Raw genomic sequence first — 20,259 nt, 5'->3', positions numbered from 1 at the left:
ATCAGCTTGCTGCCTGCCTGTCTCGCTAGCTCACTGTCTTGCTCATCTTCTTTAGGAAGCACCAGGAACCTCCACTTTTGCTTTGTTGTGGCTCTCGTTACGTTTTCTCTTGTCTCATGTTGAATCTGCTCATAATGCCAGCTAGCTGCTCTCTTTAGGAAGCACCGGGAACTGAACCATGGACTTCCAATGTGGTAGGCAAGAGCTCAATGGCTTGAGCCACATCCATTTCTTCCCTTGCTTCATATTCTTAAAACAGTCTCAACTATTCAGACTTATCATAAACAAATTTCTCACATGCAACCTAATTACTAGCCAGGAAAAGCAACTCCGTACCAAATGGCTATGAATAAGTCAACATGGACTTGAGCCAAAAATGCATTTTAGCCCTGGTAACTTCTAAGATTTTTTTCAGTTCTAAAACTTTATATTACATCACCACACTGCAATCTGTGGCCATTATACTGGGTATAATAAATTTTCATTTTTACTCATGATCCTTGAATGAAATATACCAAGAGTTTTCCATGTTCTCAGCTCTCTTCTTTTAATAAGAAAATCCAGCTATGAAACTATGATTACTTTGTGAATTAGATTAGTCAGTGCACTCATTCACTTTTATACAGACTAGAAAGAGAGTCCATATAAAGCAAGAAGCCAATGTAATTGCCTTGAGACATTGAGGCTGAAATTCTAGCATCAGTATTACTTAAGCACCACACATCCATGATCTGTATGTCAAACATAACAATGAAAATGAGGTCTACAGTTCTGCAATACATTCAGCAAATATTTACTGAGTACCTACTATTTGTCAGGCATTGTTTTGTTTTTTTATATATATATATATATATATTTTTTCTTTCCCCTCCCACTCTCCAACCCTGTTTTTTTGCTATCTGTGTCTATTCGCTGTGTGATCTTCTGTATCTATTTCTCTCTTTTTTTTTTGTCTTCTCTTCTCATCTTTCTCCTCTAGGATTCACTGGGATTCGATCCTGGGGACCTCTGATGTGCAGAGAGGTTCCCTGTCAACTGCCCACCTCAGTTCCTAGTCTCTGCTGCTCTTCACCTTGACTCTCCCCTTCATCTCTCTTTTGTTGCATCATCATCTTGCTGCATGACTCACTTGTGCGGGCACTAGCTCACTGCGCAGGCACTCAGCTTGTCACACAGACACTGGTTCTCCACGTGGGCACTCACATGGGCACTCAGCTCACCGCGCAGGCATGCTTTCTCTTCTTTTTTCCACCAGGAGGCCCCAAGGATCAAACCAGGGTCCTCCCATTTTAGGTAGAGGACTTATCACTTGAGCCATACCTACTTTCCTGTCAGGCACTGTTTCAAGCACTGGGGCTTTAGCAGTAAATAAAACAAAACTGTGTGCCCTCATGGAGCCTACATTTTAGCAATTTTATAGGAAAAAAAGGTTTTTAAGCTTGATACACTCTACAATTTAAATTTCTTTAAAATCGAAATTTCTTTTCTTTTTTTTTTAAACTTCTGCTTGCTTTTTGCCTTGCTCTCCTGGCTAGAACCTATGCACATTACTGTACAGAAGGGATGAGAAGTGAGAGCCTTTCCCACTTCTCATTTGCAGAGGACACAGCCAGTTTCTACCATTATGTTTGGCTTAGCTGTGGGTTTGTTTGTTTTAGATTTATTTTTACTTACTTATTCCTCTCCTCACCCCATTTGCTGCTTGCACTCACTGTCTGCTCTCTGTGTACATTCATTGTGCATTCTTCTGTGTCTGCTTGTCTTCTCTTCTTGTCTTCTCTTTAGGAGGCACTGGGAACTGATCCTGGGACCTCCCAATGTGGGAGAGAAGTACTCAATTGCTTGAGCCACCTCAGCTCCCTGGTTTGTTTTATCTTTCGTTGTCTTTTCCTCTGTCTCTTTTTTGTTGCGTCATCTTGTAGCATCAGCTTGCTGTGCGGTCCAGCTGTCCATTTAGGCCAGCTTGCCTATGGTTCCCAGGACCTCCCATATCGTAGACAGGAGCCTAATCACTTGAGCCACATTCGCTTCCCTAAATTTCTTTAAAAATTAAATTTTAAATTTCTTTAAATTCTAAAGAAATTACCTTACAAAAAATTAATCAGGAATGAAAATGGTCTGTTTTCTCTGGCTGGTTTTCAAATATACTATGGATTAGTAAATGGCTATTGTGACTCAAAAATTAAACAATTTAAAAATTAATTTGTAAATTACACTCTACAAGGCTTTTCAGAAATCTAACTTTAAATATTTGAGGTTAACAATCTAAAAGTGTCATGGTGTTGAGATGTGCATATATAACTTTCCTCCAAATCATCATACACTAATATTCAGTGTAAATACTCTTACTTCAAAGGAAAAGGAATAAAAGTATACACAGTTGATAACATTTCAGAAAAGAGAGCAAACTCTGAATAACTAGGTATGTGGAAAGTGTCCATGGGAATGGAATGGGGCAACATATACACACCACAAGGGTAGCTGTAATTTAACTCTTTAAACAGGGATCTGGAGGTTACCGTTCGGCGAGTTTTCGAGCCTCTTCTGCCAAAAGAGTCATGTTGTTTGGGTCCCCTGTAGACTCTGGCTGAGTGATTGACTGAGGGGAAAACAGAACTTATCTCAAATGACTGAATTATTTCAATTTAGTAAAATGTGTCAAAATTAAGGTATTTCTTAGTGCTATTTAGCAAGAGAATACCACTTTTTATTTTCAGAGATCTTTACTTAATGTCAGCATCCTTGACTGCAGATTACTGTATCTATTTTCAGTAAAGGATAAAGGAAGATTAAATTGTCTAGTGGCATAGAAGAAACAAAGTTAGAGAAAGAACCCAGTTGTCCTTTGGTTTTCATCCAGTTCAAGATAACTATTTCATGACAGCTATGAGCAACATAGCTTATTTGCTCCATATTTAAGGACAAAAAAAAAGACGCAAGAAATCAGTTTCTTTGTGGTAGCACTCCACTGCCAGTAACAGACTCACTACAAATTATCATGGGAGTCCCTCATCCCCAATCTCAGACCTTCACAACCACTTACCACATTGGCAACAGCAATTTTTGCTTTCTCAAGTTCTCTGGATGCAATTTCAATCAACCTCTCTGTGCTCTCTACCCGGGCATGTGCTTGTTCAGCCAAGTTTCCAGTCTCTTCGATGGTATTCCGGATATTCTGTAAACGGCTAATTTGGCTGGATAGGGTGTTATTTACTCTTTGGAGGCGATCCATCAAATTTTGATCTACATCTGCAATTGCAGAAGAAAGTCCATAAATTATCTGAAGTGTGGGGGACATAAGGCCTCACATGAAATCTGAGGCAGCTGTTTATGCCACAAGGTACTACTTTTTACTCTTTCAATCTTATGTCCGACAAGTTTTCCCTAAACTCACGAGCAGAGCTGAACAGTCCAATGCATCATGCATGACCTTCACTATTAGACTCATTACGCTGTTCTGCAATTGTGTGCCATTCTGCCCCCTTGATCGTGAGCTCCTTCTTCTTACATATTACTATATCCTCAGTCTTGTAAAAGACTGACCAGGAGAAGACACCCAAGAAATGTTTAATGAAGGAAAAAGAGAAATATTGATTTTGATATTCAAACGTGCTAGATTTATTCATAAAAATAAAATGATTGTTAAAAGTACTGCCAGCTCAGATATGGACATTCTTCAAAACTAGGAAAAACTAGGTTCCAAACAAACATTGAAGTATGACATATTAAACTCATTTTAGGGAAACGGACTTTGGCCCAGTGGTTAGGGCGTCCATCTACCAAATGGGAGGTCCGCGGTTCAAACCCCAGGCCTCCTTGACCCATGTGGAGCTGGCCCATGCGCAGTGCTGATGCGCGCAAGGAGTGCCCTGCCACACAGGGGTGTCCCCCGCAAAGGGGAGCCCCACGCGCAAGGAGTGCGCCCCATAAGGAGAGCCGCCCAGCGCGAAAGAAAGTGCAGCCTGCTGAGGAATGGTGCTGCCCACACTTCCCGTGCCGCTGACGACAACAGAAGCGGACAAAGAAACAAGATGCAGCAAAAAGACACAGAAAACAGACAACCGGGGGAGGGGAGGGGAATTAAATAAATAAAAATAAATCTTTAAAAAATAATAAAATAAACTCATTTTATATTTCAAAGTAAATAACAGTGTCCTGCTTCCTCCCACAAGCCCAATATCTCCTTCAAGTTCTATGCTTTTGTTTTCCAAATTGTTCTTTAATGAGTATGTTCAAATTAAACTCCATACCTAGTTCCTAGTAATTCAAAGGATAAATACAAAGCCTATGTAATGTAAGTATTATATTAGTATACAAAGAACCATTAAATAAATCCTATTCAAATATAATTGACTGGATGTTTATTTCAGCATAATGCTCAGGGTTGGGGTATAAATTTTCCAAGGAATGTAAGAAAGATGACAGGTCAAAATTAAGACAAAGATGAATTCAGTTTTGGAAAATAGCAACATGGAAGCAAGGCCATTGAATACACCTGCAAAGGCTGTATACTGCACAACACTTGCTAAACAAATAAAATGGCCCTGCTTGGAATTTTACGTAAAGAATTCTTTTATAATCTAAACATTTTTAAAGAAATACAAAGGGTAAAAACTATTTTGAGTCAGAGAATAATTTAGATTTAGGAGGCATTAGTTGTCAATGAGGTTCTAGAAGATCTTTAAGAATACAACAGATATTTATCTCTCTACTCAGATCTGTAAAGAAACAAAGTATCTGAAAAGAGAATAGATAATCTGAGAGGATCACTTCAAATTCCTTCCAAGCATGTACTTGCAAGACCTAAAGGCACCGTATAATCTCCTTTCAAATCTGCAGAGTAAGATGAAGTTAAATTATAAATGAATACTTAGGGATAGTCTTGAAAGACAAAAGAAATCATTATGAAGACATTTTCATTCTTGGCTACTTTGGACCTACGTAGAAAAGATCAGACAGGAGCTCCATAATTTAGGACTTGGTGGGAGTGGATTTTAATCCCAGTCTTACTATGACCCTCCCAGAGCTACTAGAAGCAACTATTAGCTCCCCACCTCTTGGCTGACTCAAGGGAAGGTTTGACAGCCATGCCTTCAATCAGAGCTCACATCCAACAGAATCACCTGCTTGGGCAGAGGAAAGTGGGTAGAAACTATGGCCAAAGGAAGTAGTAAGCTTCTGGTGCCATGCCTAGGTGCTTGGTACTCGGGCAATACTGCTGGCCCTCCTTCCTTGCCCTTTGACCTCCTCTCATGTGCTGCTGCTGCTGCCAACCAGAGCCGTCTGCCAAACTCAGCTCTCAGTTGGGCTGACGGGGACTTAAGAATGGCACCCACACATTCGGTTTCTCAATGTATACAGGAAGATGTGTGGATTTCTTGTTTCAAGAGAATACATTAACGAACTGTCATGTGTTAAAAGCTATTTCTAAATAACGAACGTCTTTTAAAAATAACTATTGTTTAAATAAATAGGAAACATTTAAATCTTAATCCATGTTAAGCTTGGAAGATCTACTCTTGAAAACATAGCTTGAGTATCTTCACCCCTGCCCTTCTATTTTTTAGTAAGTCTTGTTGCATCGTGGATTACTGTTGCAAATTTAATGAGCTTTTCAAATGAATAATGTTAAATTAGGAATTCATCCTACCTTTCATTTAAAAACCAAGGCCAGGGACAACTAGTAAGATGGCGGCAGAGTAAGGAGCTCCTAGAGTCAGCTCCTGCTACAGGGCAGTTAGTAAACATCCAGAGCTCTCTGGAGCTAGCCGAAGCACCTGTTTGGGGACTCGAGGAGACCAGAAGAGCATCCTGCAACATCCTTGAAGGAGTGGAAGGAGGAGACTGCCCGTGTGCAAAGAAGATTTGTAAATAGAACTCTCCACGCCACGGAGGCCGGTGCCCATCCACCACTGGAGGCACATGCCACCTCAGGAACGGTTCTGCAGCTGAAACTGAACGCCCCACTTCCCAAAAACAGGGTAGAAAGAGACGGTTGGACACCAACTTCAGCTACTGATGAATAAATTCAGTGGGCTGAAGTATAATCCTAACAACAGCTGAAGTTCGAAGCTATCCAAGTCAGAAAGAGGCTGGTAGCTGCCACCTTAACTCTACACCTGGCAGGAGGGGAAGTGGGGTGGACTGAAAATCACAGTGCTGGTAGGGACCAGTTTCTTTCCATTCCGATCAGACTGCAGGTCTAGCCTAGGCCTCAGCCCCAACTCCGGCAGGGAGGAAGCTGGGAGGACATGTGCCAGCCTCTCTGGGAAATTACCAGCCAAGCTGCAGAGGCCAGTAATTATCCTACTTTGGCAGTGCAAGCTGCCCCAGGAGCTACTCTGTGACTGGAATCGGAAGCTCCATTTCCCAAAAACAGGGGAGAAGACTGTTGGCCACCAATTTTGGCTACTGATTAGTAGACTCAGCTGGCTAAGGTATAACCCTAGGAACAGCTAGGGTGTTATTCTGTCCAAGTTGGAAAGAGGCTGGTGGCTGCCATTTTCACTCTGCTCCTAGCACGAGGGGAAGCCCAGCTGACCAAAAATCAGTGATGGTAGGAACTGGTTTCTTTCACCCAGATTGGCCTGCAGCCCTGGGCTAGGCTTCAGCCCCACCTCTGGCAGGGAGGAGACTGGCGGGCCCTGCACCAGCCTATCCAGGTAACTGCAGGTATCTTTGACTGGCACAGACTGAATAATCGGAAGTCTACCAGGGCAACTGTAGTCATCTTGGACCGGCACTGCATAGACAGCTTCCCATACCTGCAGCTCCATCCCTGCCCCAGGCAGGGGAAAAAGGGGTATGAAGCTTCATCAGTCACTCTGGGTAACTACAGTCTAGGCCTGTCCGACTTGGATTATTCCATATAGCTGTGACTGTTTCTTATTGCTGGCAAAGAAGAAAACTGGGAGAAGCCTCATTGGTAACCTGGGGCAATAAGGGCAGCTTGAGCCTCCACAGCTTATAAAACCAACTACATCCTTGGCTCCTACTGGACAACCAGCAAGGGAGAAAGGGCGGGAAGCCTAAACGAAAGAGAAAAACTGCACCCAGAATAAATACTCTAGTAAGCTAGATGCCAAGACACCAACAAAAAATTACGATCCACACCAAATAAGAGGAAGATATGGCCCAGTTAAAGGAATGATATAAGCCTCCAGATGACATAAAGGAGTTGAGACAACTAATCACAGATGTTCAAACAAATCTCCTTAATAAATTCAAGAAGATAGCTAAAGAGATTAAGGATATTAAGAAGACACTGGAGGAGCACAAAGAAGAATTTGAAAGCATACATAGAAAAATAGCAGATCTTACAGGAATGAAAGGCACAATAAATAAAATTTTAAAAAAAACATTGGAATCATATAATAGATTTTAGGAGACAGAAGAAAGGATTGATGAGCTTGAAGAAATGGCCTTTGAAGTGAACATATAAAAGGACAGATAAAAGAAGGGAAAAAATTGAACAAGGTCTCAGAGAACTAAATGACAGCAAAGACGTGCAAACTGTGTGTCATAGGTGTCTCAGAAGGAGAAGAGAAGGGAAAAAGGACAGAAGGTATATTTGAAGAAATAATGGTAGAAAATTTCCCAACCCTATTGAAGAACACAGATATCCATGTAAAAGAAGCACAACGTACTCCCATCTGAAAAAATCCAAATAGATCAACTCTGAGACACACACTAATCAGAACATGAAATGCCAAAGACAAAGAAAATTCTGAGAACAGCAAGAGAAAAGCAATGCATAACATATAAGGGATAATGAATAAGATTAAATGTTGATTTCTTACCAGAAACCAAGAAGGCAAGAAGACAGCGTTATGATATATTTAAGATACTACAAGAGAAAAACTTTCAGCCAAGAATATACCCAGCAAGACTGTCTTTCAAAAATAAGAGTGAGATCTGAATATTCACAGATAAGTAGAAACTGAGAGAATTTCTAAGCAAGAGACCAGATTTTCAGGAAATACTAAAGGGTGTGCTAGAGCCTGAAAAGAAAAGACAGGAGAGAGGGGCCTGGAAGAGAGTCTACAAATGAAGATTAAAAAGTAACTAAAAGTGTCAAAAGAGTGGTGAAAATAAAATATGACAGATAAAACTCAAATAGTCAGGAATAAACATAACCAACGATGTAAAGCACTTGTATTCAGAAAACTGCAACTCAATAAAAGAATCAAAAAAGGTCTAAATAACTGAAAGAACATTCTGTGTTCAGGAATGAGAAGACTGAATATCATTAAGATGTCAATTCTACTCAAATTGATATACAGATTCAATGCAATCCTGATAAAAATTCCACCAGCTTTTTTTTTTTTTAATTGAAAACATGATTATCAAATTTATTTGGAAGGGTAAGAGGTCCTGAAACATCTTAAAAAGGAAACGCAAACCCTCATCTCTAGACTTTAAATCATATTACCTATCTATAGTGGTAAAAAACAGCATGGTATTGGCATAAAGACAGACACACAGACCAATGGAACCAAACTGATGATTCAGAAACAGACCCTCACATGTACAGTCAAGTGATTTTTGACTAGCCTGTCAAATTCACACAGCTCAGGGAGAACAGTTCATTCAACAAACAGTGCTGAAAGAACTGGATAAACATAGCCAGAAGAAGGAAAGAGGTCCACTTTCTCACACCTCATCCAAAAATTAACTCAAGATGGATCAAAAACCTAAAAATAAAAGCAAAAACCATAAAGCTTCAAGAAGAAATTACTGGAAAATATCTTCAAGACATGGTGGTAGGTAGTGGATTCCTAAAGGAGATAAGAGGAGGACTGAGATGGACTACTGATATTTAATTTCTACAGAAGTTTTAATTAGCTTTACTATAAAAGTGTGGAAATGTATAAAGTGGATAGTAACAAATAGTGAGTAACAGCTAGTTTATAAATGGGGATGTGGCTGAAAATGGTAGTCTAGGGATGTAAATGCCAATTGACAGAATGCTAGAGAATAATCTAGGAAGTGAACAGCACAGTAAACCAAGAGGTGGATGAGAATTGTGGTTGATGGTACAGATGCAAGAGTGTCCTTTGAGAGCTAAAGCAAATGTGTGTCACTACTGCAGGGTGTTGGGAATGTAGAGAAACATGGGAAAAATACAGCTGGAGTGACCTATGGACTGTGCTTAGCAGTAATAATATTCTTACATCTATGTAAAGATGTACTGTGTTAATAATGGGGCAGTATGGAAATGTGTGCCAAATGTACACTATGGACTTAGTAACAATCAGATACTATTAACTTATCTGTAACAAACATTCCACCACAGTGTGGTGTGTTGATAGAGGGGTGTTGCTTGGGAATTCTGCACATGTGCATGATTGTTTTATAAATTTACAACTTCTGTCATAAAAAATATAGTTAAAAAATAATAGGATGGGTTTGGGGAAAAATACTTCAAATATAAGATAAGGACTATAATTAGTAGTAAGATTTTGACAACATTCATAATTTATAACAAACATCTCACGACAATGCAAGGTGTTGGTTGATGTATGGGACCCATGTATGATGTTATGCATGTTTGTTTTATAAATTCACAACTTTTACTGTACGCTTATTATTTATGTATGTCCATATATAAATATTATAAAGATAATAATACGGTGGGTTGGGGGAAATATACTTTGGTTAGTAGTAATATTTTGACAAGCTCTTTAATCATTAGTTAAAAATGTTTAACAACAATGCAAGGTACTGGTGGTAGGGTAAGTTATGAGAGCCCTGTATGATGTTATATGTTTGTTTTATAATTTCACAACTATTACTATACACTTATTGTTTATGTATATTTATGTATGATATACTTCAATAAGTTTAAAAAAAAACAACAACCACAAGGACAGTTTTCTCTGCCTAGAAGAGCCCACACCAAATCTTTATGTGTATTTCTATCTCTCTCCCCCCCTTTTTTTTTTAAGATTTATTTATTTATTATTTATTTAATCCCCCCCCCCCCCCCCGGGTTGTCTGTTCTCTGTGTCTATTTGCTGCGTCTTGTTTCTTTGTCCGCTTCTGTTGTCGTCAGCGGCAAGGGAAGTGTGGGCGGCGCCATTCCTGGGCAGGCTGCACTTTCTTTCACGCTGGGCGGCTCTCCTTACAGGTGCACTCTTTGCGTGTGGGGCTCCCCTACGGGGGACACCCCTGCGTGGCACAGCACTCCTTGCGCGCATCAGCACTGCACATGGGCCAGCTCCACACGAGTCAAGGAGGCCCGGGGTTTGAATCGCGGACCTCCCATGTGGTAGACGGAATGCCCTAACCACTGGGCCAAGTCCATTTCCCCCATTTTTTTTTTTTAAGATTTATTTATTTATTTCTCTCCCCTTCGCCCCTCCCACCCCGGTTGTCTGTTCTGTGTCTATTTGCTGCATGTTCTTCTTTGTACACTTCTGTTGTTGTCAGTGGCACAGGAATCTGTGTTTCTTTTTGTTGCGTCATCTTGTTGTGTCAGCTCTCCGTGTGTGCAGCATCATTCCTGGGCAGGCTACGCTTTCTTTTGTGCTGGGTGGCGCAGGCTGCACTTTCTTTCACGCTGGGTGGCTCCTTACGGGGAGCACTCCTTGCACGTGGGGCTCCCCTATGCGGGGACACCCCTGTGTGGCAGGGCACTCCTTGCGCGCATCAGCACTGCGCATGGGCCAGCTCCACACGGGTCAAGTAGGCCCGGGGTTTGAACCGTGGACCTCCCATGTGGTAGATGTATGCCCTAACCACTGGGCCAAGTCCACCACCCCTTTCTCTCCCATTTTTCAGCAAGCTCTGTTCTTTCCCCCATTTCCCAAATAAACTCCTTTTACTGGCCTAAGTAAACTGGTGTGTTTGTAAATTCATTTAAGCATCATAGCCAGGAACCTAGGGGAATCAAATGCTTCTCCATCTTCATCTGGCAAGCCACTACCTGGAGAAAAGTGAGTGAGTGGTGCTCCCTGACCCCCACTGAGACTGGTAAGTTTTAAGGCCTGTCGGTGCCCTCTTTTGGTTCTGCCATTTTAAAGGAGTTAATAGCTAGGGGATTCTTGGATAAGCTCCCAAAGGACATAAACTCCATCTGCCCAAACTCTTAGCTCCCTCTCTGGAAAACATCTAAAAGTTTTTAATGTGTTGGAAAATTATCTTATGCTTACTATGTCTTAAAACATTAAGTTGACAGATTCTTGTTTTTTAAAATACTGTTTAGAAAACAATAAATGATATTCCACAAATGATTTAAAAAATTGAGAAAGAATTTTATAAAACCCTACTAGTTAGCCTTGAATTACAGACAAAATCTAAAATTTGTTGCCCACTGTCCAATCATGTGTACCTTTGACATCCTGAGCCTCGCGAAGGAGGTCCATAACCTCTCTCTCTGCTTCCTTTAGTCTATCCTCAAAGGCTTTATCTGTTACCATCTCATCCCCAGTTCCAAGATTTGCTATGAGATTCTCTAATTCCTGGAGTTTCACTCGATGTTCAGCAACCTAAACGAAGGAAGAAAAGAGAAAATTAGGACATATTAACTATTCCTGAACAACTTGAAGGTACTTCCTACAGAAATAATAGGGGCACTGTATGAATACATAGGTCTATATGCTCCACACACCTATTTTAAATAGACAAGATGGATGGTTTTTCTTTATTTCTCTAGCTTCAAAAGAAAAACTGTCAGTACCACTCCTTTGACTTTAACACTACATGCTGATGATCTTCCAAGCCTGGCCTCTCCTGTAGGTTTTAGACAACCTTCCTGATAGCTTCCCTGGCTCTCTAATAGGTATCTTTCAAAATTACACAATTTTTTTTCCTCTTAAATCTGTACTCTCTGACTTATCTCCATCTCAATAAATAACCCCTCTAGCTACCTTAAGCCAAAAACCCAAGTCCATTCTTGTCTCTTCTCTTTCCCTATCCTTTTTCCCTCTAACTCCTATCCCCCAACACATACATATCTACCCAATCCAATTTAGGTCAACTCTTTTGCCCCACTCCTAGCCACTATTCTTCACATAGTAGAGCACTGCTCTTATAATATAAACTGGATTTCCTAGCTTAAAGATCTTCAGTGGATTCCCATTGGATTTGCAATAAAATCTAAACTCCCTATTTGGTTAACATGGCCCTATATAACCTGCCCCTTCTAACCTCTCCAGTCATTCAGCATGCCCAGCCTCTCTCCCGCCCGCTTCAAGGCGTTTGTAAACCATGTTCCCTCTGCCCAGAACAACCTACCCACTGCTTACCACCTGGCTCTCTCCTCCTCAACCTTAAGATTTCACCTTAGAAGATTTTCCTTAGAGAGGCCTTATATAACACAGTTCCCACAGTTATTCTCTCTTGCCATTGTTTTATGGCACTTATTACAATTAGTATTTCTTTTGTTTCTTTAACTTTTATTATTTGTCTCACAAATAGAACATAAGTTTTTGAGGGCAGGGACCATGTCTACCTTTCTGACCATTTTCTCTCTAGAGCTTAACACACAGTAAGTGCTCACTGAATGTTTGCTGAATGATTGAGTGCATGAATGAAAACACTGCTGACAGTTTACCTTATCCTTGACTAGCCTATAACATGCTGGACATTCCTGGCAGCCGGGCCAAGACCGATTGTAGAAATAGTTTTCTTCACATTGGTCACAGCGATGTCCCACAAAGCCTTCTTTGCATTCACAGTGACCATCATCTTTGCACTGGAGTGAAAGAGACCCCTCAGGATGACAGTCACAGGCTACAGAATAAAGGGAAAAAGAGAACATAATAATGAAAAGTGGGAAGAGTACATCTTTTCCTGAACTCAGATTGAGAGCAATAAGATAAATGTACTGACATACTGACATTATAAATAAAAACTGTTGAAAAATAGAAATACTTATGAGAAGCTAAAGAGGTAAGTCTGCCTAGCAGAAAGAAATTGTTAAAGCAAAAGTAAATTTTGAAGTAAAATATGCATTCTTTGGGGCACATTTCATGTTACTTGATAATTACAGAAATTAGTCTCTTAAACTTATCAGTGCTATTTTCATGTACTTCAAGAATTCATCTCTACCTCATCTATCCACTAATATTTCTCTCATGAAGGAACTAGACAACCCAAATGCTAATGCTTATTTTGCATTATTTGATAGTTTGTTTATTCTCTTTATTCTCTGAACTGAGTCAATGACTTATGCTACATTCCAAAGGAGAAATGAAGGAATTCAGAAAGCCAAAACCAAACTGTTCTAAAGCCTAATTCCAGGCAAATGTTTATGCCAAGGAGAAACAGATGTTTATACGTAGTTGTACCAAAAAGGCCCCAAGGGTGGGAAGCAACTGCAGCCAATAAGTCAACAAACACACTGTGAACAAAATACTTCACTGTTCATTATCTGCACTAAGAATGTAGTCAATAAAAAGTTTCATTAATTCCTCAAAAAATTAAACATAAAATTACCATATGAACCATCAATCCCACTTTTACGTACATACCCAAAAACAATGAAGCAGAGATTCACGTATAGCAATGTTCATAGTAGCATTATTGACAATTGCCAAAAAGTAGAAAAACTCAAGTTTCCATTAACAGATGAATGGATAAACAAAATGTGTTCTCGACATACAATGGAATATTAGCCATAAAAAAGAATGAAGTTCTGATACATGCTGTAGTAGTTTGATATGGTTATGAATTCCAAAAATAGATACTGGGTTATGTTTGTAATCTGGTCTGTACCTGGGTGTGATAAAGTTATGATTAGGGCTTTGACTGGACACATCATTAGGGCGTTAAGTCCCCACCCCTTGGTGGGTGGGGACTCACAGATAAAAGGCATGGCAAAGGACAGAGTTGAAGGCTTTTAATGTTGGAGTTTTGATGCTGGAGTTTGATGCTGAAGCTGGAGCCCCAGGGAGAGAGACAGAGCCATTTGCCTGATAGTTTACAGCTGACCTTGTGGAGAAAACAGAGGAGCTGAGCCCAGAGGAACCCAGGAAGCCTGAACCCTCACACATGTTGGCAGCCATCTTGCTCCAACACATGAAAACTGACTTTAGTGAGGGAAGTAACTTATGCTTTATGGCCTGGTATTTGTAAGGTCCTACCCCAAATAAATACCTTTTATAAAAACCAACCAATTTCTGGTATTTTGCATCAGCAACCCTTAGGCTGACTAATACAGAATTTGGTATGAAGAAGTGGGGAAGAGCTTTTGCAATTACCGAAATGCTGGAATGGTTTTATAAATGGGTAAGGGGTATTTTTTGGAGGAATTGTGAGATGCTTGATGGAAAAGGCCTAAATCACTTTAAAGAGACTGTTGATAGCAATATGGATGCTTAAGAGACTTTTTATGATGCCTTAGAAATAAATGATGAAACTATTATTGGAAACTGGAGGAAAGGCGATCCATGTTTTAAAGTTGCAGAGAACTTAGCAAGATTAACTCCTGGTGTTTTATAGAAGGCAGAATTTGAATATGGCGAGCCTGGGCATTTAGCTGAAGAAATTTCCAAAGTAAATCCAGAGAATGCGGCTGGGCTTCTGCTTGTAGCTTATAGCAAAATGCTAGACAAGAAAGATACATTGAGGTAGGGCACAAATAGAAACTAATTCTGAAAATTCCAAGCCTCCGGAAATCAAGCTGCCAGATGAAAGTGCTCCATTCCAATGGGGTACTTGTAAATCAGGATTGAAGATGCAGTTATCTCGGAAAGACTTGTGGAAATTCTTACTGTCTGATGGCTTGGACCCCTGCTTCTTGCATGCTAAACCAACAAGGTATTTGAGAGAACTGTATAAATAAAATCACTGTCAGCTTGGACTAAAAGGGACATGGAACGGAGAAACTAAAGGAGAAAAAAACTTTAGAGGAAAACCACTGAAGTTGAGATCTGAAATTAAGACATCACCTTGGGTCAAGAGAGGAACCCTACCCATGTGTACAGAGAGGAGTTTGCCCCAGCAGTTGAAGAGGGTGGATGTTCCTGCCTGATGTCTAGGGAGAGTTTTACAGCTCCAGGGTACAGAGAGGGTGGAGTACATTCCCCAAGGATTAGGGCAGTTAAGGTCAGCACCCCACAGGTCTGAAAGGGGTGGACCTGTCCCCCAAAGGTTAGGGAAGGCCAGGTGGCCAACTTGTTGCTCTGAGAGGGTTGAGCCCATATGCCAAAGGTTAGGGGAAATGTTGTCTTCACATCACTGTACTAGGGGGTTAAGACTCTAACCCAAAGATTGGGTAAGGTGTGGGAATCATCCCAACACTCTTAGAGGGAGAGGTCTGGAGCTCGGTCAACACTCAGATGCTTAATGAGGGTGAAACCAAGAAAATGGCCATTAGGCAAGCCTGTGGAAAGGGTGGGTTCCCATAAGGCACCAAGAAGACACCATCATCTTAAGAATGACTCTCAGACGGAAAGCAAATGGAGGATGCCCTGCAGGTTTACTCAACTGTAGAGGACCTGTGATTCATGTTTTCCTCCCAATTTCTCCTTATTGTAATGAAAACATTTGTCCTTTGTCCATTCCTGTACTGGAAGTAGATGAATTGTTTTGTAAATTTCAGAGGTCTGTAGGAGACAGGACTTTGCCCCAAGACAAACTGTATTTCTTTAAATTGATTGTGACATGATTTAGCACTTGCACTGTAACTGATTTAAGGTTTTTTAAAATACTGTAATGTCTTTTTGGAATTCAGAGAGTGGTGTGTAATAGTCTACAGCTGACCATGTGGAGAAAAGAGAGGAACTGAGTCCAGAGGGACCCAGGAAGCCTAAAGCCTGAACCCTCCCAGACGTCAGCAGCCATCTTGCTCCAACGCGTGAAAATAGACTTTAGTGAGGGAAATAACTTATGCTTTATGGTATCTGCAAGGTCCTACCCCAAATAAATACCCTTTATAAAAATGACCATTTTCTGGCATTTTGCATCAGCACCCCTTTGGGTGACTAATACACATGCCATGACATGGATGAACCTTAAAGATACTATGTTAAGTGAAATAAGCTAGACACAAAAGAGCAAATATTTATGATCTCACACTTATATAAAACACCTAGAAGTAGCAAACATCATAGAGACAGAAAGTAAAGCACAGGTTACTGAGGGCAGAAAGGAGGGGGAGTGGGAGTTAATGCATATGGGCCCAAGATCTCTGGAGTAATGGAAAAGTTTCAGTAATAGATGTTGGTAATGGTATCAAAACATTGTAAATGTGGGAAGCAGATTTGGCCCAACAGATACGGCATCCGCCTACCACATGGGAGGTCCAAGGTTCAAACCCAGGGCCTCCTTGACCTGTGTACAGGTGGTCCATGCGCAGTGCTGGTGCACACAAGGAGTGCCATGCCACGCAGGGGTGTCCCCCACGTAGGGAAGCCCCACGTGTAAGGAGTGCGCCCCATAAGGAGAGCCGTCCAGTGCAAAAAAAGTGCAGCCTGCCCAGGAATGGCACCGAATACACAGAGAGCTGACCCAGCAAGATGACGCAACAAAAATGAGACACAGATTACAGGTGCGGCTGACACAAGCGGACACAGAAGAACACAGAGCAAATGGACACAGAGAGCAGACAACTGGGGGATGGTGGGTAAGTGGAGAGAAATAAACAAAAAATAAATCTTAAAAAAAAAAAACCCCGAAAACCATTGTAAATGTGTTTAAATGCCACCGAATAGTATACTCAGGAGTGGCTGAGATCAGAAATTTTAGTTTGCAAATATGTTATCATAGTAAAAAAAATTTACAAAGGGTCTAAAGAGACAATGATGATTACATGCAACACACAATCCAGAAGTGGTTCTAATAATGGAGGAGAAAATGCCCAAAAGAACATTATTGGGACAATGGAAAAAATTGGAATATAGACTGTAACCTTTATATCAACGTTAAATTTCTTTAACTTGATAACTGTACTTAACATGGTTACATAAGTGAATATCCTTATTCTTAGAAATGGAAGTATTAAATAGTAAAGGAAGATGATGTGTGCAAGCTACTCTTAAAGGTTTAAAGAGTAGCTAGCTAGCTAGCTAGAATTACAGAATGAATATGGGAAAAAATTACAAGTTGGTAAATCTGGGTATCTAGGTAGGGGGTATATTGGAGTTCTCTTTAATATTTTTATGTTGTATTTATAATTTTCCTGAAGGTTTGAAATTATTTCAAAATAAAAAGTTTTTTTGTAAAGTTTCATTAAGTATAGTGGGAAAGCTCCGTAATCAGAGACACTTTTCAATGGAACAATTAAAGATCAAAAAGTAGCAGGAAATGGGAGAACTTTTATCATTGATGTGAAGGCAGTGGCCATGGAAGTTTCTAAGAGGAGGGAAAGGGAAAAATAAGTGTAATATGGGGGCATTTTCAGGACACTGGAAATGTCCTGTATGACACTGCAATGATGGATACTGGCCATTATAGGTTTTGTCATAAACTACAAAATTGTGCAAGGCAGAGTGTAAACTATAATGTAAATTATAATCCATGGTTAGTGGCAATGTTGATATGTGTTCATCAACTGTAACAAATGTACCACACTAATGAAGGATGCTGTTAATGTGGCTTAGTCTGGGAGGTGGGGGTGGGGCATATGGGAATCCCCTGTATATTTTACTTTACATTTATGTAATCTAAAGTTACTTTCAAATAAATAAATAAATAATAAAGAAGCAGTAATCAGAAACACAATAAAAGAAGACATAAATAAGGTGGTTGCAAAGAAACTAGAGAAGCCCTTGATTTTCAGAGTTTTAGAAAAGTATAATATTCATCTAATAAATCATCTACACTGGTTTACATGCAGCCTTGACTATAAGTCAGGTGGCTAGACTGATGATTAGGAGAGACTTAAAGTTTTAGGTCACCAACATCACTTACGTTTGCAGCCTTCAGGTCCAAAGCCAAAGTGGTTGACCTCACACTGCTCACAGTGCTGACCGGTGATGCCTGGCTGGCACTCACATTGGCCAGTGCGGATGTCACACTGGCCATTAGTGGAACCCAAAGCATGGCAATCACACCTGAAAATTAACACAAGACACCTCTCAGGTAAGAAAACAGACTTTAAGAAAACCCTATTTCTTTTTTTTCACCTGGTATAGTACTGATGTAATTTGATTAGAAGACAGAATATTAATGGTTACTAAGAATCTTAGAAGTAGTTAAGCCCTTGTTCAAGCAATTTTAATGAGTTTAATTCTGAACCTCTTTCTAAACTAACCCACACGAACACTGCTAACTCCATTTCTAACACAGCCACCAGTGAGGCCCCTATCAAGTATTGCATCACAACTGACTAGAAGCTTTTGAAAACAGGAATTCCCCGCCTGCACTCTCTGGCAACTCTAATTCTAAGAATCTTGGGAAGAAATGTGTCCTATTTCTGAAACATTCCTCAGGTGATTCTGACACAGCTGGGGCCCCTGTGCTCCACTCCTCTCTCATTATTTAATTACAATTCTCTAGTAGTGTCCCAAAGGACAATATATTGCCTATATGAAGAAATGAATCAAGTCAACTACTGAAAATAACTCTCAAAACTGCATTTCTTACAATTAAAAATAAGGCAACGATTATTTCTACCACAGGCACTCGGTAATCTCACCTCTCACAGCCCTGCCCGCTCTGCAGGCTGTAGAACCCTGGATCACAAGCACCGCAGTCCCTGCCGGTCACATGAGGCAGGCATTCACACTGTCCAGTCACAGGGTTACAGTTGCTCTGCTGCTTCACAGTACCATACGGATTACAGGCACAGGCTAAGGTAAGCAGACAGAGACCGAAGAGGAAGGAAATAGCTTAAGAGAAATACTAAAGTAGAAATATCAAAGAGATTCATTTAGACTTGCGTTGTATTGTAACCATTAACCACGTGTGGCTAATGGACACTTGAAATGTAGATAGTCTGAATTGAGATATACTATAAATGTGAAATACACACTAGATTTTGAAGACCTAGCATGAAAAAAAAAAGTCTCATTAATGAGTTTTATATTGATTACCTGTTGGAATGATAATATATTGACTATATTAGGTTAAATAAAATATATTACTGAAATTAATTTCACTTATTTCCTTTTACTTTTTTAAGCTGGCTCCTAAAATATTTTAAATACATAAGTGGTTCATATTGTATTTCTACTGGACAGTGCTACTTTAGACCAAACAATTATAATTTTTAAAGTGACCACACAATCAATTCTCAGGAAAAAAGTACAATTGTGACAGAATCTGACCACTGGCTGATTACCTTTGCATTTGTCTGCTGGATTGGGAGCAAGAGGATTTCCAAAAAATCCATCTTTGCACCTGTCACAGTAGAAACCGGCAGTGTTATAGATGCATTTCAGGCATTCTCCGGTCAAGCGATTGCAATTTCCAACAGCATTGGGATCAATGTTGTCATTACACTGGCACAGGCGGCAAAGTCTCACAGGACCGTTTCTACCCAAAGGGTCTCCAAAGTAGCCGTCATCGCAGAACTCACATCTTTTACCTGGAGAAGAGACAACTGGATGTTATGAAAGGACAGCTAATTTTGGTGCTAAATTACCACTGGTTTACAAGCAGTCTAGTCTAACTATCAGATATGAAGCAATGTGGTACCGTGCACACAGCAGTAGCCCAGGAGGGCAGAGGTCTGCTACCCAGGCCCTGTGCCAAACCAGTAGAATGACCTTGGGCATGTCTAACTTGTCCAAGGCCCCATTTCCTTATTAGAAATTATAGATGGATAGCGCCTGGTTTTCCTACTTCACTTCAATTGTTCTAAGGAACAACTGAAATAATATATTAAAAGTGTTTTGTAAATGAATTAGGCCCAAGGTTTCTGAATCTCTGCAGTCTCAAGGGGTGGCACATTCATATATGATGAATTGTTTTTGGTGATGATATTAAAAAAAGAGGAAGTACCACTCGTGATATCAGAAGGAGTTTCCCACACAACAGGAAGAGCAGGATCATTCTGTTAAGAAATAAAAGTTATGTACTAATCCTTGTTGAACAATGTCAACTAGTACAGAGTCAGAGCATTTTATGAGAGAACTTAGAGATCATCAGTTGCCACATACTTCTCTCATAGCTAAGGAAACCAAGAGGTTAACTAACCTGCTCACATCCAAATAGCTGACATTAACAAAGACAGAGCCAGTACCCAGGTCTCTTCCCACCACACTAAACTCATTGCTCCTCATCCCTCCTTTTCCATTTTCCCCACCATTATTACTCGAATTGCGTTATTGATAGCTTTGTAGCCAATAGGGCCTGAATGAGTCTAAAATT

The 20,259-nt window shown here is 40.3% G+C and overlaps 1 protein-coding gene across 1 annotated transcript in view; it reads right to left on the bottom strand.

Moving 5' to 3' along the window:
• Positions 1–20,259, bottom strand: part of LAMC1 (laminin subunit gamma 1) — a 152,038-nt gene that overhangs the window by 15,785 nt on the left and 115,994 nt on the right. The window contains exons 14-20 of the mRNA XM_058274829.2: positions 19,229–19,474; positions 18,584–18,737; positions 17,857–17,999; positions 12,557–12,735; positions 11,333–11,489; positions 3,044–3,249; positions 2,520–2,599 (exon numbers count right to left, since the gene is read on the bottom strand). Coding sequence (XP_058130812.1) covers positions 2,520–2,599; positions 3,044–3,249; positions 11,333–11,489; positions 12,557–12,735; positions 17,857–17,999; positions 18,584–18,737; positions 19,229–19,474 — 1,165 coding nt within the window. The remainder of the gene's footprint in view (positions 1–2,519; positions 2,600–3,043; positions 3,250–11,332; positions 11,490–12,556; positions 12,736–17,856; positions 18,000–18,583; positions 18,738–19,228; positions 19,475–20,259) is intronic.

Source organism: Dasypus novemcinctus, chromosome 13, assembly GCF_030445035.2.
Source record: "Dasypus novemcinctus isolate mDasNov1 chromosome 13, mDasNov1.1.hap2, whole genome shotgun sequence".
Classification (NCBI taxonomy): Eukaryota; Metazoa; Chordata; class Mammalia; order Cingulata; family Dasypodidae; genus Dasypus; species Dasypus novemcinctus.
Note: the sequence above shows the minus strand (reverse complement) of the source record. Positions and strands in the feature narration are given on the sequence as shown.